The 22,688-nt window shown below is 51.7% G+C and overlaps 1 protein-coding gene across 1 annotated transcript in view; it reads left to right on the forward strand.

Annotated features, from left to right (window-relative positions):
- Positions 1–22,688, forward strand: part of LOC138564780 (zinc finger protein 154-like) — a 135,902-nt gene that overhangs the window by 88,023 nt on the left and 25,191 nt on the right. Inside the window, exon 2 of the mRNA XM_069642932.1 lies at positions 5,557–6,262. Coding sequence (XP_069499033.1) covers positions 5,695–6,262 — 568 coding nt within the window. The 5' untranslated portion in view covers positions 5,557–5,694. The remainder of the gene's footprint in view (positions 1–5,556; positions 6,263–22,688) is intronic.

Below are 22,688 nucleotides of genomic sequence, written 5' to 3' on the forward strand. Positions count from 1 at the left end.
GGGTGTGTGCTGTGTATGGGAGAGCAGGGGGTGTGCTGTGTGGAGGAGCAGGGGAGGTGTTGTGTGTGGAGGAGCAGGGGGTGTGCTGTGCTGTGTGTGGAAGATTAGGGGGTGTGCTGTGCTGTGTGTGGAGGGGCAGTGGATGTGCTGTGCTGTGTGTGGAGGAGCAGGGTGTGTGCTGTGTGTGGAGGGGCAGGGGAGGTGCTGTGTGTGGAGGAGCAGGGGAGGTGTGTGTGGAGGAGCAGGGGATGTACTGTGCTGTGTGTGGAGGAGCAGGGGCTGTGTGTGGAGGAGCAGGGGGTGTGCTGTGCTCTGTGTAGAGGAACAGGGGATGTGTTGTGCTGTGTGTAGAGGAGCAGGGGATGTGCTGTGCTGTGTGTAGAGGAGCAGGGGATGTGCTGTGTGTAGAGGAGCAGGGGATTTGCTGTGCTGTGTGTGGAGGAGCAGGGTGTGTGCTATGCTCTGTAGAGGAGCAGGGTGTGTGCTATGCTCTGTAGAGGAGCAGGGGGAGTGCTGTTTGTGGAGGAGCAGGGGTGTGTGCTATGCTCTGTAGAGGAGCAGGGGATGTGCTGTGTGTGGAGGAGCAGGGGGTGTGCTTTGCTCTGTAGAGGAGCAGGGTGTGTGCTCTGTGTGGAGGAGCAGGGGATGTGCTGTGTGTGGAGGAGCAGGGGATGTGCTGTGTGTGGAGGAGCAGGGTGTGTGCTGTGTGTAGAGGAGCAGGGTGTGTGCTCTGTGTAGAGGAGCAGGGGTGTGCTGTGCTGTGTGTGGAGGAGCAGGGGGTGTGCTGTGCTGTGTGTGGAGGAGCAGGGGTGTGCTGTGCTGTGTGTAGATGGTGCTGTGTGTGGAGGAGCAGGGGATGTGCTGTGTGTGGAGGAGCAGGGGATGTGCTGTGTGTAGAGGAGCAGGGGATGTGCTGTGTGTAGAGGAGCAGGGGGTGCTGCGTGTAGAGGAGCAGGGTGTGTGCTGTGTATGGGAGAGCAGGGGATGTGCTCTGTGTGGAGGAGCAGGGGGTGTGCTGTGCTCTGTGTGGAGGAGCAGGGGATGTGCTGTGTTTAGAGGAGCAGGGGGTGCTGTGTGTAGAGGAGCAGGGTGTGTGCTGTGTATGGGAGAGCAGAGGATGTGCTGTGTGTGGAGGAGCAGGGGGTGTGCTGTGCTCTGTGTGGAGGAGCAGGGGATGTGCTGTGTGTGGAGGAGCAGGGGATGTGCTGTGCTGTGTGTGGAGGAGCAGGGGGTGTGCTGTGCTGTGTGTGTGGAGGAGCAGGGGAGGTGCTGTGCTGTGTGTGTGGAGGAGCAGGGGAGGTGCTGTGTGTGGAGGAGCAGGGGAGGTGCTGTGTGTGGAGGAGCAGGGGATGTACTGTGCTGTGTGTGGAGGAGCAGGGGATGTACTGTGTGTGGAGGAGCAGGGGAGGTGCTGTGTGTGGAGGAGCAGGGGGTGTGCTGTGCTCTGTGTGGAGGAGCAGGGGGTGTGCTGTGCTCCGTGTGGAGGAGCAGGGGTTGTCCTGTGCTCTGTGTGGAGGTGCAGGGGAGGTGCTGTGTGTGGAGGAGCAGGGGATGTGCTGTGCTGTGTGTGGAGGAGCAGGGGTGTGTGCTATGCTCTGTAGAGGAGCAGGGTGTGTGTGCTATGCTCTGTAGAGGAGCAGGGTGTGTGTGCTATGCTCTGTAGAGGAGCAGGGTGTGTGTGCTATGCTCTGTAGAGGTGCAGGGGTGTGCTGTGTATGGGAGAGCAGGGAATGTGCTGTGTGTAGAGGAGCAGGGGATGTGCTGTGCTGTGTGTAGAGGAGCATGGGATGTGCTACGCTGTGTGTGGAGGAGCAGGGGGTGTGCTGTGTGTGGAGGAGCAGGGGTGTGCTGTGCTGTGTGTGGAGGAGCAGGGGTGTGTGCTTTGCTCTGTAGAGGAGCAGGGGTGTGCTGTGTATGGGAGAGCAGGGGATGTGCTGTGCTGTGTATGGGAGAGCAGGGGGTGTGCTGTGTATGGGAGAGCAGGGGGTGTGCTGTGTATGGGAGAGCAGGGGGGACTGTGGAAGAACAGGAGGGGAAGTGTGGGGGAGAGAGCAGGGGGGTTGTGTGGGGGGAGCAGGTGTAACTTGTGTGTGGGAGAGCAGTGGAGCATGTAGGGTGGGAGAGCAGGGATGTGTGTGTGTGTGTGTGTGCGCGTGTCCGTCCGTCCAGCAGGTGGTGTGCTGTGTATGGCAGAGCAGGAGGGGAAATGTGGGGGAGAGAGCAGGGGGTTGTGGGGGGGAGCAGGTGTGACCTGTGTGTGGGAGAGCGGAGGAGCATGTAGGGGGGGAAGAGCAGGGGTGTGTGCTCTGTGTGTGGGACCAGCAGGTTGTGTGCTATGTATAGGGCCAGCAGGGGTTGTGCTGTGTACGGCAGAGCGGGGGGGGGGGCTGTGGGAGAACAGGAGGGGAAGTGTGGGGTAGAGAATAGGGGGGTTCTGTTGCCAGGAGCTGGTGTGACCTTTGTGTAGGGGAGCATGTAGGGTGGGAGAGCAGGTGTGTGTGCTGTGCGTGTGGGGTCAGCAGGGTGTGTGCTATGTGTGTAGGGCCAGCAGGGGGAAGTGTGGGAGAGAGAGCAGGGGGGTTGTGTGGGGGGAGCAGGTCTGACTGTGTGGGAGAGCAGGGGAGCATGTAGGGGGGAGAGAAGGGGCGTGTGCTGTTGTGCTGTGTGTGTGGGGCCAGCATGGTCTGTGCTATGTGTAGGGCCAGCAGGGGGGACTGTGGGAGACAGGAGGCGAAGTGTGGGGGAGAGAGCGTGGGGTTATGTGGGGGGGAGCAGGTGTGACCTGTGTGTGGAAGAGCAGGGGAGCATGTAGGGGGGAGAGCAGGAGTGTGTGCTGTGTGTGGGGGGGCAGCAGGGTGTGTGCTATGTGTAGGGCCAGCAGGGGTGTGCTGTGTATGGCAGAGCAATGGGGACTGTGGGTGAACAGGAGGGGAAGTGTGGGGGAGAGGGCAAGGGGGTTGTGTGGGTGTGAGCAGGTGTTACCTGTGTGTGGGAACGCAGGGGAGCATGTAGGGTGGGAGAGCAGGGGTGTGTGCTGTGTGTGTGGGGCCAGCAGTGTGTGTGTTATGTGTAGGGCCAGCACGGGGTGTGCTGTGTATGGCAGAGCAGGTGGGATTGTGGGAGAACAGGAGGGGTAATGTGGGGGAGAGAGCAGGGGGGTTGTTTGGGGGGAGTAGGTGTGACCTGTGAGTGGGAGAGCAGGGGAGCATGCAGGGTGGGAGAGTACGGGTGTGTGCTGTGTGTGTGTGTGTGGCCAGCAGGGTGTGTGCTATGTGTAGGGCCAGCAGGGGGTGTGCTGTGTATGGCAGAGCAGGGGGAACTGTGTGGGAGAACAGAAGGGGAAGTGTGGGGGAGAGAGCAGGCGGTTGTGTGGGGGGGAGCAGGTGTGGCCTGTGTGTGGGAGAGCAGGGGAGCATGTAGGATGGGAGAGCAGGGGTGTGTACTGTGTGTGTAGGGCCAGCAGGGGGTGTGTTGCGTATGACAGAGCAGGTGGGACTGTGGGAGAACAGGAGGGGTAATGTGGGGAAGAGAGCAGGGGGGATGTTTGGGGGAGTAGGTGTGACCTGTGTGTGGGAGAGCAGGGGAGCATGTAGGGTGGGAGAGCAGGGGTGTGTGCTGTGTGTGTGTGTGGCCAGCAGGGTGTGTGTTATGTGTAGGGCCAGCAGTGGGGACTGTGGGAGAACAGGAGTGCAATTGTGGGGGAGAGAGCAGGGGGGTTGTGTGGGGGGGAGGTGTGGCCTGTGTGTGGGAGAGCAGACGAGCATGTAGGGGGGAGAGCAGGTGTGTGTGCTATGTGTAGGGCCAGCAGGGGGTGTGCTGTGTATGGCTGAGCAGGGGGAACTGTGTGGGAGAACAGGAGTGGAAGTGTGGCGGGGTGCAGGGGAGCATGTAGGGTGGGTGAGCAGAGGTGTGTTGTATGTGTGGGGCCTGCAGGGTGTGTGCTATGTGGGAGAACAGGAGGGGAAGCGTGGGGGAGAGAGCAGGGGGGTTGTGTGGGGGGAGCAGGTGTGACCTGTGTGTGGGAGAGCAGGGGAGCATGTAGGGTGGGAGAGCAGGGGTGTGTGCTGTGTGTGTGGGGCCAGCAGGGTGTGTGCTATGTGTAGGGCCAGCAGGGGGTGTGCTGTGTATGGCTGAGCAGGGGGAGCTAAGTGGGAGAACAGGAGGGGAAGTGTGGGGGAGAGCAAAGGGGGTTGTGTGGGGGGGGAGCAGGTGTGACCTGTGCGTGGGAGAGCAGGGGAGCATGTAGGGGGGGAGCAGGGGTGTGTGCTGTGTGTGGAGACAGCAGGGTGTGTGCTGTGTGTAGGGCCAGCGGGGGGTGTGCTGTGTATGGCAGAGCAGGGGGGACTGTGGGAGAACAGGAGGGGAAGCGTGGGGGAGAGAGCAGGGGGTTGTGTGGGGGGGAGCAGGTGTGACCTGTGTGTGGGAGAGCAGGGGAGCATGTAGGGTGGGAGAGCAGGGGTGTGTGCTGTGTGTGTGGGGCCAGCAGGGTGTGTGCTATGTATAGGGCCAGCAGGGGCTGTACTGTGTATGGCAGAGCAGGTGGGACTGTGGGAGAACAGGAGGGGAAGTGTGGGGCAGAGAGCAGGGGGGGGTTGTGTGGGGGGAGCAGGTGTGACCTGTGTGTGGGAGAGTGGGGAGCATGTAGGGTGGGAGAGCAGGGTGTGTACTGTGTGTGTGGGGCCAGCAGGGGGTGTGCTGTGAATGGCAGAGCAGGGGGGACTGTGGGAGAACAGGAGTGCAATTGTGGGGGAGAGAGCAGGGGGGTTTTGTGGGGGGAGGTGTGGCCTGTGTGTGGGAGAGCAGACGAGCATGTAGGGGGTAGAGCAGGTGTGTGTGCTATGTGTAGGGCCAGCAGGGGGTGTGCTGTGAATGGCAGAGCAGGGGGGACTGTGGGAGAACAGGAGAGGGAATCTCGGTGAGGAGGCCCCGGCAGGGGCGTCTATTCAACCCCTTATTTGCAGGACAAAAAAATGAGATCATCCCTGCCAATAAAAAGTTTAGCTTTTAACCATTTTTCCTGGAATAGAAGAATATCATGAATTTTAATTGTGTATTAGTCAAGAGAGCATGACCTCTCGTATTCCAGGAAGAGACCCAGATGAAAATGAATTGACCGTTTTCTCATAGTGTTGGTTTAGAGTCTTTTTTTGTATATTGTAACAGTGTTGTAATCGCTGACCAAGTGGGGGTTTCAATAGCTTTGGTATGAACAGAAGTTATTGCCACTGCTGACTGACTATGCTTTGTTGTAATCATCTGACCCGTCAGCGGTGTATACACTTACACCCAACCTGAATGTGTAGGTTCTCATTTCCTGAGAGGGGACAATGGGCATTATGCCGTTGTTCATCGGTGGAGTCGGCACATGAAACCTATGAGTCTCATAGCCCATGATGAGCCGCTTCTAGAAGTAGGGTCTTCAGCCAGGTCTGCAGTAAAATGAGTGTTCTTTATGTTGGCTGTATTCGATCCTGTGGACGGGCAGATTCAGAAGTGCTATTTATCTGTTGGATGATGTGCTCTCTCTCTCTCTCTCTCTCTCTCTCTCTCTCTCAGGTTCACTACCACGAGGATACACATTATGTTATCAGGGCGCCTAGAAGATAACTCACCCGTCATGGAAACTGCAGCAGTCTGTGCGCTCTGTGAAGCTTAAGGAATCGATTAATCATCTGCATTGGCTTTGTCGGAATCATGGACCAGGTGAAGAGTGACTCATGGGATCTTTCTGCAGGACATTGTGAGGGGCCCGTGGACTGGGTGAAGATTGAAGTAGGTGAGGAGACCACGGCCGAGAATCAGGAGGATACCATGAGATATGTGAAGACTGAGGGAGGCGAGGAACCTTTAACCAAGAGTCCACAGGGCTCCATGGACTTGGTGAAGATCCAAGTATGGGAGGGGTCTTCTCCCAGGGATCACGAGGACCTGACGGGCCAGGGGAAGGTTGAACGAGATCAGCCATCTGCCCCATATCATCCTGACGCCGTAGAATGGGTAAAGATTGAAGTGGGCACAGAGCCATCTGCTCAGGATCACCAGGACTGGTGTCACCCTGTGAAAATTGAAAGGGAGGAACTCTCTACCTACTATCGTGGGAACCCTGTAAACGAGTTGAACACTAAAGACTGGGAAGAAACCTCTCACACTAAATATCCAGATTTCCTTAAAGTCATGCCCCTTGAAGATGTGGTCAAGCAACCATTTGCCAATGAACATGAGGATCCTGGCAAAGGAGGGAAGATTGAAGGCTCAGCCTCAGGTATGGATTATGCTCAGTTCATAAAAAAATGAATGTTTTATGTAATGAGGTTAGAATGATGGCACGTGCATGGACCTCCTGAACGTCCTCATGTGCTGGCATGAGCATGGACCTCCTGAGCGTCCTCATGTGCTGGCATGAGCATGGACCTCCTGAGCGTCCTCATGTGCTGGCATGAGCAGGCCTCCTGAGTTCTGGGTCCCTTCTGGTCCAGAATCCTTGTGCATCTAAATGAGGAGGGTTTACCAGGCAGTGAGCCAACTAAACCTGAGTTAAGGAACATGAATAAAAGACATTATTCCAAAAACTACTTTCAATTTGAAACTCCACGTAAATGGCCAGTCTCCACAAAACAGTACACACACGGATTGCTAACCATATTCCAGTACTGGGGGTCACAGAGCTGCCTGGGGCCAAGTAGGATGCTGAGACCATGGATTTTAGTTCAACACATTGGGGGTCATTACGACCCAGGCTTTAACCATGGTGCTATTAGCGCCATGGTTGACGCCGGTATTTTAACGATTGCGCCATGGTGGATGGCGGAATTACCGCCCCATTCCAAGATTGGCGGGGCGGTAATTCCCCATTCACCATTGGCCCTTCCCCATTCCCATTTTTGCCCCCATAAGGCTCAATGGGAATGGAGAAGGCGGTAATTACTGTACCACAAATTGCGGTACCATAATTACCTCCAAGGTCCCTTTGCGGATCCAATCCTTAACGGCTGGTAAAACCAGCCATTAAGGTAGGGACCCACAAAGGGACCTCGTAATTAGGCGGTAAGGGGTTAACGGCGCCGCCACCTTTTACGGCGCCGTTAACCCCTTACCACCCGGGTCGTAATGAGGCCCATTTAGGGAAATATTTACAAAGAAGGGTCAAATTAAAGTAAAGCAAATCTTCTAAATCCCCAAATGTCCTGATGGTTCTTTGTGCTTAACCAGGACTGTCTACCCCCACACGGTCCCCCAATGAACTGGTGCCATACACACCAAGCTAAGAGATATGTAATTCAGTGTTCTTGCTTCAGCAATGTGTATCAAGGAGCACTGGGATATGTCTAAAAGACACTTAAAGCATCATGGGGTACATATGAGGGACAAAAAGTTATCATTTGTTCCTCATAATCGGGTTCACATTTGAGACACTCAAGGGTGGTCATGGGGGTCGAAATTAAGATTGGATAAGCAGGTGGAAAAAGCTGCTCCTGGGTGTCTAGAATGAACCAGTGACCATTCTGAAAATCTGAGTTCCACGTAGTGAACAGAGGATAGCACAGGGGCAAGGCGCTGGTCTTGGAAGCAAGACCACGCAGAGCAACAGAGGTTTGAATTCCGGATCCGTGCTTAGAAACAGAACTCTGGTATTAAGCACATTATAAAAAAACAATTCAATGAATGAAGACACATAAATAAGATGCAAACCTATAATTGTGTCCATTATTTAGAACCTCTTATTCTTTAAATGTCACATAGATGTGTCCTAAATTTGGTCTTTCCCAAACTCTTCACATAGGGGTGTGTGTGTGTGTGTGAGCTCCTGGTAAGTATTGGTGTCAAGCTAACCAGGTTCTTCTAGGCTACAAGTAGGAGTTAAATGGCAACCAGCTCTCCTGGATTGTGAACCCTGGACACGTGATGTACTAGTTCCCCATTTCCCATGGGAATCTCCTGCTCACAGGGTGATGGCTGATAACCAGGTGCTACTTTAACTCCCGCTCATTGAATATTCGCTCCCTGAAGGACAATTTTCTTTCTTGTCATATGTCCCACCATCGTCATCAGATGCTCTCACCCGCTCCTCTTCTATATGGAATCGGCCGAAATGACCGACTCCAATTTACCGACCCCACCAAAACGCCTAAAATACATAAAAGTTTGAATCTTTTGTGGTATGTATGTTTTGGTAGGGTAGGTAAATTAAGATCAAATGTATTTATTACATTTGTTATAGTTACAGACAATGGGTAGATACAATCTTAATATGTAAACAGAAACAAAAAAACACATTTGAAAAAAACAATACATACATTTTATATACAATTGATGGGGGTTCTAGTCCGTGAGGGCGTGGGTCATAGTAGTCATTATTATTGCTTGAAAAGCCAAGTTTTCAGTGATTTCTTTTTAATTGGGGGGGAGGGTAGGACGTTTCGTTCTCGATATTAGTAGGTAGGGTATTACAATGTCTGTGAGACAGTACTTTAAAGCTACTGCGCCCTGCCTTTTCTCTTTTGTATCTTGGGATTTCGAGGTTTGCATTATTATTGGATCTGAGAGGTCTAGTGTGGTTTTTCTTCATGACTGTATTAATGAGGTATTTGGGAGCTTTGTTGGCGATACATTTATGTGTGGTACTTAGGGTTTTGAATAGTATTCTAGCTTTAATAGGGAGCCAATGGTTGTCTCTCCTGATGTTTGAGATGTGTTCAGATTTTTTTTTATGCCTAATGCAGCTCGGAGGGCTTTATTTTGCATAAGTTGGAGTTTGGCTATATTAGTCTTGGAGGTACCAAGGAAGAGGATATTGCAGTAATCGAGCTTGGAGAGTATGAGCGCTCCTGCTAGTGTAACACAGTTATAAGCTGTGAGGAATTTGCGACTAAGGGAGAAGAGTTTTGATGTGGATGAGGCTTGGGTGTTGACTTGTTTAGCCATTGTTAGTGTGGCATCTAGGTAGACACAGAGGACCTCATCACGAGTTTGGCTGTAGCCCTTAAAACCGTCGGTAGTGCTGTTAACGCCAGATTTAAGGGTCTGCCAAATCACAGCTTCGGCTGATTTCCCCCCAGCTCTGAGCTGGGGGGAAATCTGCCGAGATTTAGCCGATTTTCGGCGCATTTACTGCTGGCGGGAAATCCGCCGGTGGTAAAAGCACAAAATTTCCCCATTAAGCCCAATGGGTAATGAGGCATTCCCGAATGGGCTCAATGGGGGATGGGGATTTCCCGTTCCGCCAAACCCATGATCCGGCGCTAATAGCGCCGGTGGGTTTGGCGGTAGGGCTAATGACGCCAGCGCCATTATCGCCGGCGTTACTGCCCAACTCGTGATGAGGCCCAGAGTGTCTTGACTTGTTTGAGCTCCGGGATAGTAGTGCCATCGATGATGAAGGATGTGTAGTAGGCAGGCTGTACAGTGTCTTTTTTGGAGGATGATCCTAGTATCCTAGTATAAGTAGCTCTGTTTTGTTGTCGTTGAGACATAGGCTGTTATTAGCCATCGAGCTTTGGATTAGTGAGTAGATTTTGTTGATGAGCAGTGAGTCTTGCTTGTGGTTAGCTGTTAGTGGGATGAGGATCTGGGTGTCCTCTGCAAAAATAGTGTAGATGACACCCATGGCATCCAGAGCTGCTAAGAGCAGCTTGGTGTAAGCGTTGTAGAGAGTAGGGGATGGGCATGATCCTTGCGGGACACCTAGAGAAACTGGTATGGGGTCTGCTGATTCTTTACCGATGGATACTCATGAGGTCCTATCTGCTAGGAAAGATTTGATCCAGTCAGTGGCGTCGTTGGACAGGTTAACATTATTGGCTAGAGTGGCACAGAGATTGTCGTGGTCAACCAAGTCGAAGGCCGCCGAGAGATCTAGTAACATTAGTATGAATAGGTTTCCTTCTTCTCTGGTGGCATCCATTTGGATTTTTAAATCAAGAAGGGTTGTCTCTGTACTGTGGTTGGGGCGGAATCCTGACTGTCGGCCCCCCAGTAGATGGTGGTGTTCTAGGTGGTTTTGTATTTGAGAGTATGCTACTTTGTCAATTATTTTCAGGAGAAATGGGACTGTAGTTATTGGTCGGTAGTTGGTGGGGATTGAGGGATCCAGGCTGGTTTTTTTAGGAGGGGTGTGACCCAAGATTTTTGGATTCTGTTAGGGACTGTGTTTGAGTTGAAGGAGGCGTTGACCGATTCGGTAATGATGGGTGATAGAGTGGGGGCACAGAGATTGACTCGGTGGGATGGGAATTGGTCGTCTTTACAGTTCGAGGCTTAGAGTTTGGCTATTGTGTCTAGCACTTCTTTGTTTGAGACTGGGGTGAAGTGGAAAGGAGTGCACGGATGGGTGTTGGATGGGTTAGCTGTTATGGTAGGAAGTCATTTTTCTGCTAGGTGTGTGTTTTTCTTTTTTGTTGTTTTTTTTACTCTCAATTTTGTTTTGTAGCAGCAGAATTTTTTAGGCTAATGCGTCTTGTATTGTACTGCACCAGGCTTTACTGGCATTGTTGGGTACTGAGGATGGAGAACAGTTCTTTGCTGTCGGAGTTAACATTGGTAATGCGATGGTTGAAAGCATTCGCTTTGTGGGCGATTATGACTGATTTGTAGTTTTTAATTGGCTGATTCAGGGGCGTTGGATTTTCTGTGTATGTGCTCTAGTGATCTTTTTTTACGTCTAAGGGACACTAGTTCTTCATTGAACTCGAAACAGGAGCGTTTGTCTGGTTTCTGTGTTTTGGTAACAATAGGGGCGAGTGAGTCAATAGTATAGGTAAGGCTTTGTTGGTAACACTCTGCTAGGTAGGCAGGGTTGTTTGTTTTAGGAATCATGTTAACTAAGGCTGTGCTCAGGGTGGGGGAGAGGTTGTTAGCAGAGAGCTTTTCGATATTTCTGGTTTCAAAGGAGTCAGGAAATTTGGGGATGGTGTGGTCAGCGATGTTATATTCCATTGTAACTGATGACTAAGCGGTCTGACCAGTCTACGGAGAGGATGGAGTCGATAGCGATTTGAGAGTTGAGGGTGAGGATCCAGTCCAGAGTTCTACCTTTGGAGTGAGTGGGTGAAGTTCATATCTGACATAGCTGTGTGGAAGGCTGATGCTTCCAGATCTAGGGGGTCCCTGTACCCTAAGTTGATGTCTCAGAGGATGATGCATTTGGTGTTGGGTTTGATGAAGGGCGTTAGCAGTAGGGGGATGTCCAAATTAGGGTGTGCGTTTTTGTTTGGTGTCCTGTACACTACCAGGAAGTCAGTGGTGGTTTTGCGGTTGGGGGAGAGTTTAACTAGTAGGAGTCCATAGCCCTGTATTTGTTCCAGTGGACAGGTTTTGATTTGCAGTGAAGTTCTTGCTATTGGGGCAAATCCGCCTCCTTGGGTGTTGGTTCTATCTGTCCTGAAGATGCTATATCCTGGGGGGATAGCAAGGGCTAGGTTTGGGCCTGCAGCAGGATGTAGCCAGGTTTCGGTGACTGTCAGGTTGTCAAGTTGTTGATCTACAATGAGGTCCTGGATTTCTATGGCGTGTGCTCCGAGGGAGCGTGTATTAATAAGTGCGCCTTTGACCTTGAGGGCAGTGTCTTCGTATGGTGTGATCCCTGGGTTGGGTGAATGGGTGGTGGTTTTGGGTTTTTTGGTGAAGTCTTTGAGTTGGTGATTCTTGGGGGTGATAGTAAGTTTGGTACACGTATCTGTGGTAATGACGGTTTGATAGCTTGGGGGAGTGTTTTGGTTCTAGCTCCAAGTCTGTTTAGTCTGGTGAGACCCAGAGTGGGTGTTGTCTTATTTTTGGTTGTAGTAGATAATGGGTATTTCGTTATGTTATTACTCAGACTTAGGAAGGTTGGTGCTGCTATCTTAGTGGCGTTGGTTAGAGTGATATTTTTGTGTGCAGTATGGAGGGGGAATGGGGGGATGGAGGGCAGGAAAGGGGTGGGGAAGGGAACAAAGGCTGTGGGAGTGTCCCCACAACATCCCGCTCACCATACTACACAGCCGCAGCTGAGCCAAAAAAGAAAAAAAACAGAAAAAAACCCTGCAGCGCCGGATCCCGATCACAGACGTGAAAGGGAACCAGCGTTGCAGGGACACCATGCTTCGAGGTGAAAGGTAAGTAGGAGGTTGGGGGTGTGGGCAGGGGTAAGGTTTTGGGATTGTTTTTTTAAAATGTGTTTATTTATAACTCAGCGTACAGTAACATTTACTTGTAACCTCTTTACATGCATGTGGCAAGATGTCCCTTTATCCCACCCCCGATATCCCGGGTTGGGTTTTGTTCTCGGCCCTCATTCGGCCGGGCCAGGCGGCGAGTGTTTGCTGGTAGAATGGAGGGTTTTCACTATCAGGCGGTATAGGTCAGGGCCGGGTAGTTCTGGTCGTAGTCTAGCACTGGTGCCCAAATGTTTATAAATCGGTGGAGCAGGCCCACTTTGGCTGCCGTAACCTTTTCGTCTATTAGAATGTGTTAGGGAGCACTACAGAAGATTAAGACTACAGGTATATGTAATAAATCCCCTTTGGTATCAGTCTGTACCACAAAGATTTAGTTGGTAGCTGTGGCTAAGCAGTCAGATGAGCAGTATTCAGGGTTTACACAATAGGACTACAATACTATGGAATAAGGAAACACGGACCAAAGCTTTGTATCAAAAAGAATATATATATTTATTGTACACACTCTGATGTTCACACACAAATCACTATTCTTAAAGTAAGTGAAAACAGTCTTGAAAAGTATACACAACTCCCTATTTAAATTGTAGACAAGTTTGAGCAAGAGTGAAAACTGAGCAAAACGGCACAGTGAAAACCAAGCAGAAATGGCACTGTAACAATTTCTCAAAAGGGAGGGAAAGGACAAGTTATACGGGGTTAGACTCTTTAACACACCAGCAACACTTCCCAAGAAGATTGTGAACAAGTTAGGCAAGGCAGTACTTTAGCATATGCAATACTGAGGTGAAAACCGAGCAAAATGGCACTTCACAAGTTTAAAAAGAGGGAAGGAAAAAGTGGTTATAAGAGTTAGGTGCACCAACACATTTCTAGGTGAGAAACAATCTAGAAAAGGCAGTTGTAACAGATTTAGCCAGAGTCAATAAGCCTGTGCCAGTGTCAATGGTACGAGGCAAAGTGCCCAGGTGCAAAATGTTCTAGTAGCTGCAGTCAAGTCTTTGTTAAACGATTCGCAAAGGTCTTTGCAGAAGGTGAAAGACCATTTTAGATGATAAGGGCGGCCAATCCAGTAGGTAAGTAAAGGATTTAAAACACCTTTAGCGATACCCCACGAAATGGGAGGCCTGGCGGAACAATGTACCTTAAAAGTGGAAGAGGCTCCTGCGGTGGCGGTTGTTCCTGCTGTTCGGGAGATCCAGCAGAGGAAGAGAGACCGTCATGGAGGAAGGTTCGAGTTACTTGTGTATAGGCGCGTTACAAATACCATATCATATCATTACTGCACTGCCCAGGGATGAAACCAGCCGCGGTGCTGCCAAAACGAATAATAAGTATGCTCCTTTAAATCGCAGTCCTGGTGGACGGGTGCCTGTCTATCTGGTCTCCTAGTGCTTGACACTGTCGATTTTGACCAAGGCAGGTCCTAGAAGGCGATTGGCGAACTGGTTGGCCCCACCAGCTCAAAGGAAGAAGACTCTTGCAGAGGAAGATCTTCTCAAATCGTTGGAGAAGAGTGGTGAGGATCTGCAGCAGGGCTTTGTTAGGCAGAAACCTGTGCAGTTCCCTCTGGGACCACTGCAAAAGATTTAGGACTACAGGTGTTTGGCAGTAAACCCACTTGGTAGCAGTCTGTACCACACAGATTCACTTGGTAGCTGTGGCTGAGCAGTCAGACTTCCCTCAAGAAGAGTTAGGCAGTATACAGAGTATTCACAATAGGTCAAGAGCACACAATAGAACAAGTAAACACTGACCAGGGCTTGGTGTAAAAGAGATATAATTATTTAAAACCACATCTAGAAAAACACACAGGCACTAATAGTAAGCAATTCAAAAACACTGTCACTAAAAGATATACACTCCCTTAAAAGAATATTAGACAAGTCTTAATTAAAGCCCCACTTATTTTTAGACAGCGGTGAGTGCTTAACGTAGATGGCACTCTAATAGTTCGTTTTAAAAAGGGAGAGAAAAGCAGAGAACATATTGAAACAGATCCCAACACTTTTTCAAAAACACAACAAGGGAGGAAGGCAAAGTAAAACCGTGAAGTTAGAGTTCAAGAGGCCGGATCCACTTTCAGAGGATCCAAACGAAATGTGTCCAAGGTCACACAGTTGCAGTGCACAAAAGTCTTGTAAAGGTTCAAAAAGGAGTTGGACCACAGAAAGGGGCCAGTTAGAGGGTCAAGGCGGCCAGCCCAGTCCAGAAAGTTAAGGAGTTATTATTACCTTGTAGCAATCTTTAGAAAGGGAGGCCTGGCGGACACAGTACCTTAAAGTGGTGAGAACGCGCCAGCGGGGGAAGTTGTTCCTGGCAGCGGATGCAAGTTGGTGCTTCATCCGGGGGAAGAGAGGATCTCGTCGTGGAGGAAGACAGGAGTCTGTTGCACTGCCAGGGAAGAAACCAGCCGCAGAGTTTCTCAGGTACAAGGAGCGGTCTGGTGATTCGCGGTTCAGTAGTGAGTGGCTATCCGGCTGCCGGAGTGCTTGGCACAGGCAGTTCGACCACAAACCGGGCTGGGGTGCGAAGAAAGAAAGGAAAACTGGTTGTGCCCACCAGTCAGGGAAAGAAGCCTCTCCAGCCGGGAGATCTTCTCTGTCGTCGGGAAGTGGTGAGTCGGTTCTGCAGGGCTCCACCAGTGGTGTCGACGTGGTAGGTCGGCTCAGCTTCTCCCTCGTCGGATTCTCAGGTCCTGTGGCAACTTCTGAAGTTCCAGTCCCCAAAGCCCTGCTTTTATGCAGAAAACCCCCATTCACTCAGCCTAGCTGTCACTCAAACATGCTAAGTGGTGAGCTGGCCGGCTCACCACTTAGGCCAATCACACAAGAGTGCGACCTGAGTTACCAAGGTAACTCAGTCCAGGGTGCCTAAATCCCCTCCCACACCCCCTGTGGTACCCAGACAGAGTGGCACCACTTTTGGAGGCTTCTGTGGAGAAGCCCGCCAAAAAAGTGGAACAAAGGGCTCGACTTGGGTTGGAGTCACAGAAGAGAACACAAACGCCATTTTAGTATCGAGTCTTGGTAAAAAATACCAACCGGAGAATTAATATTAATTAAATCAACCGGCGGTATGTTCGAGGCTATGAGAATTAAAGAATTAAAGTTGGTAGCCTCGAACAATGGTAAAATCCCATAGGAAAATATTTGCGGTCGAATATAAAAAGTAGTATCCACTGCCACCAGCCAAAACTCGATCAGGAGGAACGGAGACGTGCCCCCTCGACTAACAGACACCGGGGCAATCGAATTGCCCTGACCAGTACGTCCACAATATGATGGTTTGTACTGGTTTCTGTTAATAATTTGGGACTAGTAAAGCCAATGGTGACTTTACATGGCCTGGGAGACAGTAGTCAGTCCCAGGGTATGGAGTCTATGGTGGGGTGTCACTATGACACCCCTGTGTTACTGCACAGAGGGTGCTGTGTAACACACATAAGAAAAACACATGAGACCCTATGGAGTAAAGGACCCCATAGCCCATAAAACACATTACCAGTCAAAGGAATACCATGAATCATGTCCAAGAGTGGGAGAAAAAGAGTCTCACTCTTGGCAGGAGGAAAAAACAAACTCCAGAAATCCAGCAAAGCAGCTGGGGGACTCACAAGGTTAGGAAATTCAGCCTAAAGAGAGAATTCTCCCTAACAGGCTTCACCGGTGGTTCAGTCATCGCAGATGTCTTCAGCTTCTCTCCTCTTCGGTTCTTAGTTTCAGTGGTGATGTCTTGTCCTCCAGTCCTCGGGACCCTGCTTTATGCAGCAAGACCCCCATTCATACAGCCTAGTTGTCACTCACACGGTGGGGTGGCTCTCCTGGCGGGAGAACTCCGAAGCCTATCAGGGCAGAGTGCGACTTGGGTTGCGTAGGCAACCCGTTCCAGGGTGCCTATTCCCCCTCCCACACACCCTGTCTACCCCAGACTCAGTGGCGCCGAGAGGAGGGCATCTGTGCAGAAGCCCGCCAAAAGAGTGAACAAAGGATCCCTGACCTGGGTTAGGATCTTAGAGAAAGACACGAGAAAGAATTTATATAAAAGCTCTGGCAAATAAAACCTACCGGAGTAAAGTTAATATAAAAATAAACCGGCGGTATGTTAGAGCCTGTCAGTAAAAGTGGTAGCCTCGAACAATGGGAAAATCCCAAAGAGAAATATTTGCGGTCGAATATTTATGGTAGTAACCACTGCCACCAGCCAGAAACCTTTGAGAGAGGGACTGTACGGTACTCCCTCGAAAATAAACGTTAGGGAAAAACTATTAACCCTTACCAGTACTTCCATAGTAAGATGGGTTGTACTGGTTTAGTTAATAAGAATTGACTAGTAAAGTCAATGGGGACTTTACATGCCCTGGGAGACAGTCAGTCCCAGGTTATGGAGTCTATGTTTGGGGGTCTATATGACAACCCTGTGGTACGGCATGGAGGATGCTGTGTGCCACACATGTTAAAAAGGTGATTCTTATGAGGGTGAGAAAACCCCATAGACCAGAAGCACACAAGATAACCTAAAACGCACACTAGCAATCTGTCTAAGAGTGGGGAAAAAAGGGTCTCACTCTTAGCAGGAGAAAAAAACGAAACCCCTCAAATCCAGCAAAGCTGCTGGTGGACTCTATAGGTAAGGGAAATGAGCCTTTGAAGAGAATTCTCCCTAACAGAATGTCCCAAAGTTTAACCCACCAGAGGGTCATCAGGGGCCCTTCCACAGACTTCCAGGTGCGGGCCACCGTCATTTTAGCAGCCAACAAGAATTGAGATACTGACGTTGCACTCATACCTGTTCTTGGGTAAGAGTCTGGGAGCGGAATCCCCAGGAGGACTTGCTCGGGGCTAGTAGTATTTCTACTTGGGTGATGTCCTTTATCGTGGCCAGGCATTGGGTCCAGAACTCTCTTACATGTGGAGGTAGGATCCTGGGAGGCCGCAGAGATGCCAGCAGTGAGGGTCCAATGCCGGCTGAAAGTGGTGAAGGCGTAGGGGGGGGGGGGGGGGCAGTACCTGTGCAAAAGCAATTTGTGGGCGCATTCTGGGTTAGTGATGCAGCGGGACGATGTGCGCGTTCTTGTCCAGATGTCCACCCATGTGTGGTCCTCTATAGCATGTCCTAGATCCGCCTCCCATTGAGTCATATAGGAAGGCCTGGTGTGGAAGGGGTCTTCCTGCAGTAGTTTATAGAGGGCCGAGATCTTCCCTCGAGCTGGCAGGTCAGTTACTGTGAGCTCTAGTGGGGCAGGGGCTCGTGTTGCTGCCGCTCGGGTCTGGGGGTGGCAGCACCAGTGCCTCAGTTGGGCGTAGGTAAATCTGTCAGTTTCCGCCAGATGGAAAGTCGCTTTGCATTGTTCGAAGGTAAGAGCGGTGTCCCCTCGAAGAGCTGCCCCATCGATTCCAGGCCTCCCGCTACCCAGTTCCTGAAGTTCGTTGGGTAGGCGCCCGGGGAAAAGGCTGGGGTGAGGAAGATTGAGGAGAATGCACTCAGGTCCCCTGGGATACTTCTGTGTCTGCGGGCCCACTCCGAGGCCTTTAACGATTGTTTTGTAGAAGACAACACTCCTGACCAAACCCGGCGTAGTGCTGCAGGAATAAACAGAAGGAAGTGGAGGGAGAGAGGAAGGTGGGATTGTTTAATCTCCACCCCACTTTGGGCGCCCTGTGGCGATTCCCCATGCTTGGAAGTGGGCCAGCTGCGCTATGTGATATTTACGGAGGTCTGGCACCCCCAGTCCTCCCAGTTTTGTGCTGGCCATCATGGTTCTTCAGGGGATCCGCGCTTTCTTGCCCCTCCAGATAAAGTCAATCATTTTCCTTTGGAGCCGCTGTAGGGGGGAAAGTGGGATTAAGGTTGGGAGGGAGGAGCAGGCGTAAAGGAACCAAGGGAGGAGCTTTGTTTTCCATGTCATAATGCTGCCCAACAGAGAGATCTCCTGCGACTGCCAACGGTTAATGTCCTTTTCTAATTCCTCAAAGAGGAGTGGAAAGTTTGCCTGATAAATTTTCTTGGGGTGGGTGGGGATCTGGACCCCCGAATATGGGATAGATTGGGTGCTCCATTGGAACAGCCGTTGCTTCTCCAGGGCTGTATATTGTGTATATTTGTCTAAATGTATTATGCACTTACTGATTATTGTAACCTGTTTTCAAGAGTATGCGCCCGGTTGCCCCTGGGCCTGGTTTGCGCTTTACAAATAAACTAAACTTCAAACTTCCTTCTCGCCTGGGGCCAGACCACTCCGAGAGCCATTGATTTTTGGAAGTTAATTGCGAATCCAGCTACACTCCCAAAACCCGGATTTCGGTCAGTGCCGCACTCATGGAAGCCTTAATGTTTGTGATGGTTAACAACACGTCATCTGCGTAGAGCGCAATTTTATGTTGAGCAGGACCTATCTGCGGGCCAGAGATCTGAGGGTTTCGGCGAATTCGTTGGGCCAAAGGTTCCATGGCCAAGGCAAAGAACAGGGGAGATAGTGGGCAACCCTGTCTTGTTCCGCACGTGAGAGGGATCGGGTCCGACAGGCAGTCGTTGACTCTCAGCCGGGTCTTGGGGGCTTGATAGTTAGCTAGGACCATTTTCTTGAAGGTCGGGACGAAGCTAAAAGCCTCAAGGGTGAGATGCAAGTAAGTTCAATCCACTTTGTCAAAAACTGTGGTTGCGTCTAGCGCCAGCAGGGCAAGTTGTTGTCCTGGCTAGCGACCTCTAATGGGTCTAGTGCTCTGCGAATGTTCTTTGTCGACCTGTGGTTTATGAACCCAGTTTGATCCGGGTCTATGATGCTTGGGAGAATAGGTGCAAGGCGATTGGCTAGAATCTTAGAGTATATATTGGTGTCCAGGTTCAATAGGGAGATGGGTCTGTACGAGCTATTATCTTGGGGATCCTTTCTGGGCTTGAGGATGAGGACTGTGATGGACTCCTGCGTAGTCGGGGTGATACTTCCAGTGGCCGCAAATGTGTTGAAGAGACGCGTTAGGTGGGGGTCACTAATTGAGGGCGAAAGAGTTTATAGAATCGGGTGGAGAACCCATCAGGGCCTGGGGCTCTGGGTTTCAAGCTTTTTATGGCTACCTCCACTTCCTCGTTTGTGATAGGCGCTTCGAGTTCTTCCCTCGCCGTGAGTGTCAGGGGTGGGAGAGCCGCCTCTTGGATGTAGGATCGCTGTTCGTTTAGGTCCCTCGGGACTGCCGTCATTATCTCTGCCTGGTGAGCTACCGCCAGGCATAACGTCTCATGTTCCGTATAGTGGACTACTCCCTGTGCGTCCTGGAGACCTGGGATGGTGTTTCTTTTCTTCTCTTTGGCCAGCTTATTTACCAGGAGCTTGTTAGCTTTGTTGTTATTGACGTAGTACCATTGTTTTGTTCTGGTCAGTAGGTTTGCTGTGGCGTCAGCATAGTGCGCCTTGAGCCTCTTTCTTGCCATCTGTAGGACCCAGTAGGATTTCGGGGACCAGCCCTTCTGTTTGTGAGTGGCCTCCGCCTCACGGACTTGTGCTTCCAAAACAGCACGGGTCGCCTGCTTTTGTTTGTGGAACGCTGCGCCTTGGGCGATCGGTTCCATTCTAAGCACCGCTTTCATGGCGTCCCAGGTGTTGGCTGGGGAGGTGTCCTCGTCGCGGTTTTCAGCTAAGACGTTTTTTATTCTGGCGATGGAGTCTCTCACTGCCACGTCACCCAGGATAGGGTCATATAAGTTGCATCAGCGGCGAAGGGGAGGATCTGGGTTGTGGGATCGCAGGGTGAGTGAGACTAGAGCGTGGTCAGAGAGGCTCCGGGGGCCAATAATAACGTCGTCTGTGAAGGCCAAGATCTGGGGGGAGGCCAGCAGCAAGTCGATTCTAGAGAAGGTGCGGTGCACATACGAATAGAAGGGGAAGTCTTTCTCTTCCGGAGATAGCACTCTCCAGGTGTCCACAACGTTCAGCGTACGGAAAAGGTGGAGCAGGACCTTTGCCAACTTCAGGCCCCTCGATGTTGGAGAGAGGGATCTATCCTTGAGGGGGTCTGGGGCTCCGTTAAAGTCTCCTCCAATGACAACTTGCCCCTCGATGAAGTCTTGCCCCTTGATGAAGTCTTGATACAACCCTTCCTGGTGCTTGTTCGGAGCGTAGGCTGAGATGAGGGTATAAAGTTGGCCCAGGATGACGCATTTGATTGCGATGAAGCGATGCTCCCGGCATTCAGGATGGTGAACTTTAGTTTTAGATGTGGGGGCTGGCTCTCCGAGCTCGTTTGCCGCGGGAGGGGAAATGGGGGGTAAAGTCAGCCATAGCTGTAAGAGGCTAGCTGCTTTGGGTTCTCCTGTGGCTGAGGTTTTTTAACTGGTCTCCAACGGGAGATACAAACTTCCAACTTCGGCGTCCAACGGGAGGCCCAAACTGTGACCAGGGGGACCGAATTTAAACTGTTGGTTCCTCCCCTAGCCACCCAGGCTAACATCATTCTCCAAGGGTAACATGGTGACATCCACCTTGGAGGGGAGTATGGACCGCTTGGGGTCCGCGGCGGATTTAGGGAAGCTTTGGTGGTTCCAGCACTATATAGTTTTCCGAGGAGTCATTGATCGTCATTTGAGTTTGCGGTTCCTCTGCACTCTAGTCCAGGGGGGCGCGTCTTGGTTTGGGGGACGCGGCACCCGAAGAGGGACTTGTTCGGTCCGGGGGTGGGGGGGGGGGTGAGTCAGCAGCGCCCTCAAGGGAGCCCGGGCGCAGGATTGATGCTGCTACTTCTAGATGGCTGATGGTTCATTGGGTGCCATTGTGTGAGAACTGCAGCGCTTTGGAGAATAGCCACCGGTAGCGGATCTGCTGGTCTCGAAGGAAGAGTGTGAGTGGGCGCAGCATTCTGCGTTTCTGCAAGGTTCGAGGGGAGAGATCCTGAAAAGTCAGTTCATGGCGTGAGCGACCTATTGCCGAAAAAGCCTTCTTGGTGGTATAGAAGTGGACTCTTGTGGTAACGTCTGGGGGGAGTCTGAATTGGATCCCCGACAGGGGCACAGCCTGTGGGTGCGATTGAGTAGGAGCTGAACCTTCTCCAGATTTGGGAGCAGTGACTGGAAGAAGTTACCTATGTATTCGGGGAGCTCCTCATTAGAGATTGATGACGGCACCCCTCGGATGCGCAGGTTATTGCGTCAGGAGCGGTTTTCCATGTCTTCCTGTTTGAATTCAAGGATCTCGGTTCTGTCCATTAAGGCTTGTATAGTGCGTTGTTCTTATGCTAGTGAGTTAGAATGTTCCAGGTCTAGTTCGTCAGACTCCCCAATCGTATGTTCAATGTCACTGACCCTTTGTTCTGTTTGTTCTAGTTTTGCGGTGAGTTCTGACATGCAGGATCTAAATTCTGTTTTGATATTGGACATGAAGGCTTGAAGGTCTTCTTTCATAGCGAGGTTCCCTTTTATCTACTGTAGTCTTTTGGGGGGTGAGTTTAGGAGGGTCAGCTTTCTTTCGCCAGCAACATGGTGGAGATGACCACCGATTTTGAAGGTTTTAGGGCTTTGGCCATGATTCTGAGGTTCGGGGGGAGCCTCCTGGTGAGTTTTGCTTAGGGTCAGCATGTTCGCCAGTGGGATGGTTCACTGGAAGTCCCTAGACCCCCGTCAGGAGCCGCGATGTCTGGGAATGGTGGTAATAGGTGAGATGGAATGGGCTGGGGCGCCCCAGGTAATAAGTAGGCCAGGTGGGCTTCTTAGCCGGCGTAGGCAGGTGAGGTCCTTAAATAGGGGGGCCTGCGGGGCTTCCCGGCGTATGGTGGCTGTTGGCACACGACTCACCTCTGCTACCGGCGTCTGGCATGAGGATGGAGGCGTAGGTCTCTCCAAGCTGATGCAGGTGGGAGGTGGGCCGGAGCGCCCCAGAAAGCTTCTGGAGGAGTCGGAGCTGGTACAGGTAGGTAATCGCGGGGGGGGGGGGCGGGGTCCGTGAGAGAGCTGGTGAGGTGTAGGGAAGGTGGGGTTTGTTCTTGTGGGCTTCAGGGAGAGTGTTTCACCCTTTCTGAACTGGTAGCCTCCAAAGGGGAGGGGGGCAGTTAGTGAGTAGGACCGCAGTTGCTGAAGCGCTCCAGTGTTAGGGTGTCTGGAGGAAGGCAGGAGTTCGGGAGACACTTGTGTGGGCTCAGCGGGGCTCCAGGAAGCAGATGGTGCTTCGGCTGCAGTAATTAGGGATGTCCGCCCTCATCGGGTAATTGCTGGTGTGCCCAGCGTTGGATGGCCCTGTGCCTAGCTGTGCCGGATCAGCCCCCAACGGTTGTCGCCAGTGGGAGAGGCGCCAGGGTCCCTGGCTGCGGGCTGCGCCGGAGTATAGGTGGCGGAAAGAAAGTCCCGGGATCCAACTCAGGCGGGGGCGGGAGGAAGCCAAGCCGCTGGATGGCGCCCTCGGTCCGGATCCCGAATCAAAGGGGGGGGCGGGCGGAGCGTCCCAGAGCAAATGTCAGGTCTGACGCGGGGAGGGATCCAGGGTATGAAGGCAGGCTAAGGGAGCAGATGAGGAGGCTCTGCTTCCGAGAGGTTTGCCTTTCAAGGGCCCCGTCT

This window comes from Ambystoma mexicanum, chromosome 1p (assembly GCF_040938575.1).
Source record: "Ambystoma mexicanum isolate Mex_15411 chromosome 1p, UKY_AmexF1_1, whole genome shotgun sequence".
In the NCBI taxonomy this organism is placed as follows: Eukaryota; Metazoa; Chordata; class Amphibia; order Caudata; family Ambystomatidae; genus Ambystoma; species Ambystoma mexicanum.